Genomic DNA, 10,611 nt, shown 5'->3' with positions numbered 1-10,611 from the left:
CGACGGAATTCCGTCGAAAATGGTTGTCGGAAACGGGGTTGTAGGAAAAACCACTATTTTCGTCGGAAATTCCGTCGGAAACACTTCTCCGACGGATTTTTCCCTCGAAAAGAGGTTTTCAGGTGCCGGAAAAATCCGTCGCAAATTCCGACGGATTCACTTCCGTTGGAAAGTTATGACGGAATTTCCGTCGGAAAATTATTTTACGAAATTAAAAAAAAAACGCCGCGCCACCACCGGCACAGCGTATATATCACCGCCTCTTACCACCACAACCCATTACCCTTACCACGACTTAACCCACCACCACCCACCACCCAAACCCAGAAATAAAAAAATTTCTGCCACGACTTAACCCACCACCACCCACCACCCGAACCCACCCCAGTTAACCAAACCCACCACCCACCACCCAAACCCAGAAATAAAAAAATTTCTGCCACAACTTAACCCACCACCACCCACCACCCGAACCCACCCCAGTTAACCAAACCCACCACCCACCACCCAAACCCAGAAATAAAAAAATTTCTGCCACAACTTAACCCACCACCACCCACCACCCGAACCCACCCCAGTTAACCAAACCCACCACCCGAACCCACCCCACTTAACCCTAACTAACCCAGATCTGTAGCAACCACCCAAAAATTAACAAAAAAAATAAAAAAATACAACCACAACGGCCGAAAACCACCAGTACAACCACAAAAATTAAAAAAAAAAAACAACCAAAAAAAAAAAACCAATACATACCTTAATACGAAGTAGCTAGGATGTTAATTTCTCCTCGAATTTGGTTTAATACAGCTAAATTCGGCCATGAAACCTCTAGATCTAGAGATTTTATGGTCGAATTTGACCATATAAACCATTAATATGAAAGAAATAGAGAAAATTAGAGTGTAGAGAGGAAATTCGTGAGGAAAGAAGAAAAGAAGTGAGGAAAAAAGAGGAGAAGAAAGAGAAGTGAGGAAAGAAAAGAAGAGGAAAAGAAAGAGACGTGAGGAAGAGAGGAGAGGAGAGAGAAGCAGAAATGAGGAGAGAGAAGAAGAAGAGAGGCGGGGTGAGAGGAGAGAGAGAGAAGTCACAAATAAATGAGGGGGGAGGGGCGCCGAAAATATTAGGGTTTGGGGGGATTTTGTTTTTTTTTTTTTTAACTTAAAATCCGTCGGAAAGGTATTAAATTCCGTCGGAAATTTCCGACGGAATTAAATTCCGTCGAAAAATATAACACTTCCGACGGATTTTCGGTCGGAAGTAAAGAATTTTCCGATAGATTACAATTCCGTCGGAAATTTCCGACGAAAATAAAATCCGTCTGAATTTTCGTACTTTCCGACGGATTTTAGTGTCCGTCGGAAATGACCTTTTTTCTAGTAGTGACGGCATAAAGTTCATGGTGAGGAACATGATCCACAGACTTGAAAAGCTTCTTCAAATATTCAGCATCGGTTTCAATTTCAATCTTCTTGATTTGGAAGTTAGCCGCAAGATATAATCCTTCTCTCATTGCAAGAAGTTCAGCAGCAAGAGGAGTCACTGCATTATGTTTGCTAGAAAATCCGAAAAACCAAGTACCATTAGGGCGTCTGATAACACCACCCCCAGCAGCATTTTCAGAATGCTTCCAAGCTCCGTCTGTATTCTGCTTCAAATAACCATCTCTAGGGGGAATCCAGTGAGAAGAAACCGAATTTTCTGCTTTAGTCTTGCCTTTCCCCTGCTTCTGTAGGTTTTGTTTATAATAAAGGAAGTACTAAGCTAAGGCCTTGTTTCCTCTAAAAAAAAAAAAGCTAAGGCATTGTTTTTTTTTTTTTTTTTTTTTTTTTTAACTTCTCTAAGAACTTTTGATTTTAGAATAGTTCTTATTACTTCACCTTTTTTTTATTATTATTATTTTTTTAATATCTTCCCATTTACACTATTCATTTGGTTTAACTTTAACAACTTTGACCACATTTTATTATATTTTATATGTAAGTGAAATATGTTTAGAATCGTTTAATTATGTATTTTATAAAATCAGTTTGTTGATATCAGTGTGGTGTTAAACATATTGTAGGTTAAAGTTATGTACTTATGTGTGTTGAAGTTTAAAAATAGAAGAACAAAGAAAAGATAGATACAAAAGACTGAAATTACAATAATACTGATTAATTTAAGTACATGAATCCTTTAAATAGTAAATAATGCTAACTAAAAATCCTATCTTTAAGGCTAGATTTACCCACTAACAATACAAAGACAATACGTGACCCACTAAGAGCATCTCCAATGGCAAGCTACAAAGGCTTGTAGCTTGCTTTGCCCTGTCAACTTTTAGAGCTACAAAGTACTCCAATGGTAGTTGTAGCTTGATTTGCCACATCAATATTAGTTTTATTTAAAAATTGTAACAATAAAAATAAATAAATAAATAAAACTATGAAAAGTGAAAGATACAAATTACAATCATTACATTACGAGTGAATTTGTTACGTGAAGCCTATTGTCTTTTAAACTCCTATTAAAAAAAAAAAAAAAAATCTTCTCACCAAAAAAAATTAAAAAGTCAATATCACTTATCTATATGTCAGTTGATAATGATGAAAATAATATTTTAATATTTATTTTTTTTAGAAAAAGATAAAAAAAAAATGATATTTTTAATTTAATTTATAAATGTTTAATATTTCCAAGCAGTGTAGCTTAACTCAGCAGCATTGCTCAAGAGAGCAGGTATTTCAATAGTGCTCCAATGTTTAAGCAACACTTTTATTATTTTTCATATTTGCAAGCAAGTCCTTAAAAATCACCATTGGAGATGCTCTAACACCCATAATATACCCTTTGACTAATTCATAACAATCAATAGTGCTCCAATGGTTAAGCAACACTTTTATTATTTTTCATCTTTGCAAGCAAGTCCTTAAAAACATTATTGAAGATGCTCTAACACCCATAATATACCCTTTGACTAATTCATAACAATCCACTCAAATAGACTCAGATTATTCAAATATGATAAAACCCACGTACACTAAAAATTCTAAATAATAACTAATTTTTGAATTAATTTCCCAACATTTTCCCTTGATTCAAAAGTCATACATAATTAATAAACCAGCTTGCTGCTACCTTCAACGACTTGCGACAATGGACCTCGACTTGAACTCGACACTTTAACAATCTCGACACAAACACTTCACCTCAAACTCGACTTTAGAAGAGCCTGAAATCTTCCTGTTTAATTTTCACATCTTGCTAGACGTTTTAATTTGTGATGCACATCTCATCGCCTACACATAATTTGTTGATGCACATCTTATCACCAATATGATATTCTTAGAGCACCTCTCTCCACACAACCAAACCTCAACATTTTTTGTTGATACACTTCTCATCAACTACTCGATCTTGTTGATGAACATTTTCATCTATTTACATTAAATGGAGCATATCTGTTTTAGGATAACAAACATGGAGTATCAATGTTCATAATACAAATATCCATCAATATACCCATACTTTTAACATTGTATTCTTTAAATTATGTTTTTAATCATATGGACAATTTTATATTTTTATTTCACTATTGTTTCTCCACTACCAAAACAATTGTACAAAGTATATGTTATTGATCATTAGAAAATAAGAATTTAGAAGCATACAATCATGAAATTCAACAAATTGCTACAAAACATGTTACAGGGAGAAATATGCTACAAATAATACAAGGGGCATATTTAGCTTTATTTATTATCACACTAAACTTAAAAATAATTATATTGGACATTAAATCAATCGGGAGCTTAGAATAGGATTAGCTTAAGATAGAAGAATATTAAGCTGTGCCGAATGTTCGCTTCATCTGCATAACTTCCTTACGACTCAAGAGCGTGATTTTTTGGGCAATATCAGCAGGTAAATTTCTAGCAAATAAAGCGGTAGGAGTGAGTTGTAGTGCTGGATTTGCACCATTCAAACTAACAAAGGCAGTAGCTGGAGTTTTGCCAACGTTGATTTGGAAGTGAAGCATGGCTTGTGGAAACACCATGACATCACCAACCTCTAATCTTTTATAATATGCGGTGTTGGTGGTATCAATAAATCCAGCAATGATTGAACCTTTTACTAAAATAAGAACTTCTGACGTACGATGGGAGTGTACTGGGATCACTCCCCCTACGGCGAAGTCTAACCTAGCCATAGATATTGTTAGAGAATATGTAAGGGTCCTCTTCCTAGAGAATGTGTAAAGGTTCTCATATTTATTTTGTGTAATTATTGTAACCCTAGGTTGTAATCACCTATATATTTTGGTTAATGGATCATCTCCATCTCAAGGAGAATTACACACTCTTACATGGTATCACAGCCTACTAGGGTCTTTTCTTTCCTTTCTCGACACCCTAGCTGATCTTAGATCATGTGCTTCGCCGCCCACCACCGTTCTTAGACAACCTCTCCCTCCATGGCAGGTGATGATGATGTACCTCCTCCCCCTCCTCCTCCTCCCTCTCACACAATCCTACATCCGGTATTTACTGCCAACATCAAGAACCTAATGAGTGTCACTCTTGATCAAGAATAAGGCCATTATGCGACTTGGGTTGAGCTATTCCAAATTCAAGCGGTTGCCTTCAACGTTCTCGATCATATTGATGATCAAATCTCTCGTCCAGCAGGAATTGATGATGATGTATGGAAGCGATTGGACGCTATAGTGAAGCAATGGATATATGGAACGATTTCCAGGGACCTTGTTCACACGATCATGAAACCGGGTGCCTCTGCTTTCGAATTATGGACCCGGCTTGCTGAAATTTTTCATGACAATAAGCATACTCGCGCTGTGTATTTGGAGTAGCAATTTTCTAATACTCGACTCGAGAATTTTTCCAACATGTCCGATTACTGCAAACAAATTAAACTTCTTGCTGACCAACTCGCTAATGTTGATAGCCCGGTCACCGATCGAAAGATGGTGATGCAACTGATCGCCGGTCTCACAAAGGGGGAATATGACACCGTGGCCGGAATCATTTCTCAAACTGATCCAACCCCTAGTTTCAACAAGGCAAGGTCAATGTTTCTTTTGGAAGAAACACGCAAGAACAAGCAAGAGCAACACGAGCAGCAGGTTCTCGTTGCTCAAGGCCAGACCGCACCACCGTCGACCAACCGTCAGCCGCAGCAGCAGCAGGCAGACCAGCCACGTGGTGGTGGTCAGGGTGGGCGAGGCCGTGGACGAGGGAAGAATAGCAAGGGGCGTGGTCGAGGCAAAAACCAGAATTTTCAAGGCTCTTCTGGGCCTGGATACGCGGCCCAATATCATCAGCAGGCCCCTCAGTAGGGCAGCCCACCATACTGGCAGCAACCTCACGGACAGTGGGCCTCACCACCCTGTCCGTACCCCACTGGGCCTACCACACCTCAGCAACACCGTGGGCCTCAACAACAACAAGGGGGCCTCTTGGGTCCGGGTCCACGACCTCCAGCAAACCAGGCATACTACACCTCTTCTGCCAACACCGGATATGGGCCTCCAATGACACCCACTGAATTTGGACAGGCTTACAGTTCTATGGGCTTCCAGCAACCCGACAACGGGTGGTACATGGACACCGGTGCTACATCCCATCTCACACGGGATTCGGGTAATTTTTCTAAATTATTTAGTTTGAGCACTCCTCAATATATTATGGTTGGCAATGGCAAACGCATTCCTATTCATGGCTATGGCACTCTTACCACCCCCTCACCAAACAACCAATTCAACCTCAATAATGTCCTCTATGTCCCCAACATAATTAAAAACTTGGTTTCCGTTAGAAAATTTTGTTGTGACAATTATGTTTCGGTTGAGTTTGACTCATTTGGTTTTTCTGTGAAGGACCGTCACTTGGGGACAATTCTAGCGAGATGCAATAGTGTGGGGGACCTCTATCCTTTCTCTTCCGCTTCAAATAACAACAGTCAATTAACTCTCTCTAGCTGCAATCTCTCCTTCAACCTGGCATCATAGACTTGGTCATCCCGGGGAACCTGTTTTTGATTTTCTTAGGAAAAACAGTTTGATAAGTTGTAATAAGAGAGATAAATCTCAATTTTTCTACTCTTGTCCTTTAGGAAAACATGTACGCCTTCCTTTTAAATCTTCTAATACTGTCACTTTTCTCCTTTTGACATTATTCATGCGGATTTATGGACTTCTCCCGTTCGTAGCAAATTGGGTCACAAATACTATTTAATTTTCCTAGATGATTTCTCTCATTTTTTGTGGGTCTTTCCTCTCAAATACAAATCACAAGTCTATGACATTTTTCTAAATTTTTGGACATTTGTTAAAACTCAATTTGAAAATAATATTAAAACTTTTCAAAGCGATAATGGACGTGAATTTGATAACTCTCCATTTCGCAAGTTTTGTGCGGATAATGGCATGGTCTTTCATTTTTCTTGTCCCAACACTTCTTCTCAAAATGGGAAAGCCGAAAGAATTATACGCACCATAAACAATATGTCTCGAACTATTCTTTTTCATGCCTCTCTTCCTCCTTCTTTTTGGGTTTATAGCATACACATGGTAGCCTATGTTCTCAACATCTTACCTTCCAAAACCATTCACAACAAAACGCCAACTGAGATTCTTTATCGTAGAGTGCCTACTTATGATCATCTTTGCGTTTTTGGTTGTCTATGCTACCCAAATCTAAGTGTCACTGCACCTCATAAGCTTGCACCTCGCTCCAAACCTTGTGTTTTTTTGGGGTTTCCATCAAATCATAGGGGGTACTTATGTTATGATCTTTCCTCTAATAAAATCACCACCTCTAGGCATGTTACCTTTGTTGAAGATATATTCCCATTTTCCAATCTCCAACAATTCAAACTTGAGGATTACGATTTTATGGACTATGACTCTTCTGCCTCCCTTACACCCCTCCTTGTGCAAGCCCATTTACCTGCTGGCCCAACTCCCTTGGTCATGCCCACGACCCCACAAACCAGCCCACCCCATTCTCCTACCAATTCCACCCTTAACTCTCCCTCTCACGCTGCTTCCCAGATCAGTCCGCAGGCAGGCCGCGGCTACCAGTAGCCCACCACAGGCCACCCGCGGACACCCCTGCCACCCCCCTACAGCAGCCCAATCTCTCCCTCGATCCAATTCGGATCACTACCTAACCCCACACCCATCACTCTTCCCCTTCGGCCTAATCGTACTCCTTCACATGTCATGCAAACCCGTGCAAAAAATGGGATTTTTAAACCGAACCCGAAGTTTGATGACTTTGTTCTCTCGGTCCAATCTATCTCCCCTCTACCCAAAAATCCCAAATCTGCCATGCTTGACCCGAATTGGAATGCCGCCATGAATGAGGATTTTAATGCTCTCACTAGCCAACACACTTGGGATCTTGTGCCTCGGCCGGAGGGAGTGAATATAATCCGATGCATGTGGTTATATAAACAAAAATATAGGGAGAATGGTGACTTGGAGAGACACAAAGCTCGTCTTGTTGTGAACGGGAAATCCCAACAGATTGGGGTGGATTGTGATGAGACGTTTAGTCCCGTGGTAAAACCGGCTACTATTCGTACTGTTTTGAGTATTGCTATGGGGAAGGATTGGCCTATTCATCAATTGGATGTTAAAAATGCTTTTTTGAACGGTGATCTCGAGGAAACGGTATATATGCATCAACCTCCCGGGTTTGTGAACAAAGATGCCCCTACTCATGTATGTCGCCTCCGGAAATCGTTGTATGGTTTGAAATAAGCCCCAAGGGCATGGTACCACAGGTTTGCCAATTTCATATTGCGGTTTGGGTTTGTTTGTAGTAAAAGCGACAACTCTTTATTTATTTTTCATCATGGGAAGGACACGGCATATCTCCTTCTCTATGTAGATGACATAGTCCTCACCACTTCTTTTGATCAATTAAAATCTGCCATCATTGCTGCCCTCAAGTCCGAATTTGCAATGTCCGATTTGGGTAGTTTGAGCTATTTTCTCGGGGTCTCTGTCACTCGCACTCCAAAGAGTATGTTCCTTTGCCAACGCAAATATGCTGCTGAAATTGTACAACGTCCCCAAATGTCCAATTGCAAAGCCGTGGCTACTCCAGTCGACTCTAAGTCGAAATTAGGGGCTGAAGATGGTTCCCCTGTCGCTGATCCGTCCTTGTATAGGAGCTTGGCTGGTGCTTTGCAATACCTAACATTCACGAGGCCGGATATTTCTTACGCCGTTCAACAAATATGCCTCTTTATGCATGATCCGAGGGAGCCACATTTTAATGCACACAAGCGAATAATCAGATATGTAAAGGGTACTCTCACCCTCGGCTTGCACCTTTATCGCTCCGCTCCAACGCAACTGGTTGCGTACACGGACGCCGATTGGGGCGGCTATCCTGATACGCGACGCTCCACCTCGGGGTATTGCGTGTACTTGGGTGATAACCTCATTTCTTGGTCGGCCAAACGACAAGCCACATTGTCCCGTTCAAGTGCCGAAGCTGAGTATAGGGGAGTTGCAAATGTGGTTGTCGAATCATGTTGGCTCTGAAATCTTCTTCTTGAGCTACATTGTCTTATTCGCAAGGCTACCTTGGTTTATTGTGATAATGTATCCGCGGTCTACCTCTCTAGCAATCCGGTTCAACACCAACGAACAAAACATATAAAGATGGATATACATTTTGTTCGGGAAAAGGTTGCTTTGGGTCATGTTCGTGTCCACCACGTTCCCTCATATTACCAATATGCGGATATTTTCACTAAGGGCCTTCCACGACAATTGTTTTTTTAGTTTAGACACAGTCTAAGCGTTCGTCCACCTCCCGCTACGACTGCGGGGGAGTGTTAGAGAATATGTAAGGGTTCTCTTCCTAGAGAATGTGTAAAGGTTCTCATATTTATTTTGTGTAATTATTGTAACCCTAGGTTGTAATCACCTATATATTTTGGTTAATGGATCATCTCCATCTCAAGGAGAATTACACTCTTACAGATATGCCCAAACCATTAAAGGCTGGGAATACATCTGAAAATGCTAATGTCACATTGTTCCCAAAAACATTATTGGGAGTTTTTTCACCACGAAAACCTGTGTAAACAAAATCATCAGTAGTGACTTTAGCAGGGTCTTTGCAGGCATATCCTTGAGGCCCTCTAGGAAGACTAGGATCTCCGACACAGAAGTCGAGCTCTATGGCCTGTGACAGGGAGGCTAAGAGACAAAAGATGGTGAAAATTGAAAGATTGTTCATGGTGTAAGATAGAAATAGGCACGTAGGAGAGAAGGTGCAATGGATAATTGAAGTAGGATTTGTATTGTAGAATAATTGTATTATCTTTGCGGCAATTGACACCCTTTATATAGAATTTTGCACAGCTAGCAAGAAGATAATATAATTCTCTTTCTAAATGATTAAGACTTGTTTACAAATTGACAAATGAGAAATTTTTTAGATCCGCCGTCGGTATTACCGATTCAAATATTCAATAATTTTTGGGTGTGATTTTATTGACTCGATGATTGAATTTTTAACATTATACAATATTGAATTTATGTATACGAGTATTTATGTATTCTAGAGAGGATATTGAATGTATTTCGTTGAATTTTGAATAAAATTTATTTAATTACTTAAAAATATTAAGTTGCAAACTGTGGTTTAATAACATATATATGTAAACTTTCAATTTTCGTTGACAATTTTAATGGCCAAAAATTTTCTTTGGCACTATGTTATTTCTTGTATTGTTCGTATGTGCTTAAATTATATATTTGTAGTACAGTTTGCTTAAAGCTTGGCTTTCCTCGATCTTCAAATCAAAGATAGTTTATTTTTTGTATTATGGAAATTTAATATCTCCTCACAACCTTGACTAAATGCATGAGACTAGACTATTTTTGTGTAGTATTCACGTAGTCGTCAACTTGTCATATAAACTTATAAAGTTCAATATAAACGTATTGATATTAAGGATAACACATTTGTTGTGTTGTATATGGACGAAAAACTCCTTAGAAATTGACTTATACTTTATACTCCCTCCGTTTCATAATGTTAGTCCCATATACTATTTTGGGCGTTTCAAAATAATCTACCCTTATTGAATCTATTCCTTTTAAATTTTATTTTATTTTCCTAATTTGGTCTTATAATTTCTAATCCCATTAGTGGATTGATGACATGACAGTAATTAAATATTATGATTGGTCATCAATCCCATTAAACAAGCATTGTAATTGATGCTTTCCAAATAAAAAAGATCACAACATTTAATAAGATAGATTTAATTAAGCAATTTTTGACTAAAATGTAATATTCCAAAGGAAAAATGGAATCTAAAAATCCAACCTTTGCGAGGTCTGACAAAAAAAATCCAACCTTTAATTAATCTCACAAAAATCCAACCTTTGCACCCCACCTTCTTCCACAGATCCATTACCTGTTGATGACCGATTTTTGTAAGTTGTGTGCTATATGTCAGTCATTAATTGGTCAATTATTTTTTTAATTATTAAAAAACAAAAAAAAAATTAAAGAAAAAAAAAACAGAAAAAAAAAAACCCAACACCAGCCACCCACCCACCTCCCTCACCCCACC

The 10,611-nt window shown here is 39.0% G+C and overlaps 1 protein-coding gene across 1 annotated transcript; it reads right to left on the bottom strand.

The window, feature by feature from the left end:
• Positions 1–3,826: 3,826 nt before the first annotated feature.
• Positions 3,827–9,319, bottom strand: LOC145634511 (germin-like protein subfamily 3 member 3). Its single transcript, XM_081685935.1, has 2 exons — positions 8,995–9,319; positions 3,827–4,184 (listed from the first exon to the last, which is right to left on the bottom strand). The coding sequence occupies exons 1-2, from the start codon at positions 9,261–9,263 to the stop codon at positions 3,827–3,829; spliced, it is 627 nt and encodes a 208-aa protein (XP_081542061.1). The 5' UTR covers positions 9,264–9,319.
• Between the last annotated feature and the right edge of the window lie 1,292 nt (positions 9,320–10,611).

This window comes from Chenopodium album, chromosome 6, assembly GCF_948465745.1.
Source record: "Chenopodium album chromosome 6, dcCheAlbu1.1, whole genome shotgun sequence".
Lineage (NCBI taxonomy): Eukaryota > Viridiplantae > Streptophyta > Magnoliopsida > Caryophyllales > Amaranthaceae > Chenopodium > Chenopodium album.
The sequence above is the reverse complement of the archived record's forward strand: the minus strand, read 5'-3'. Positions and strand labels throughout refer to the sequence as shown.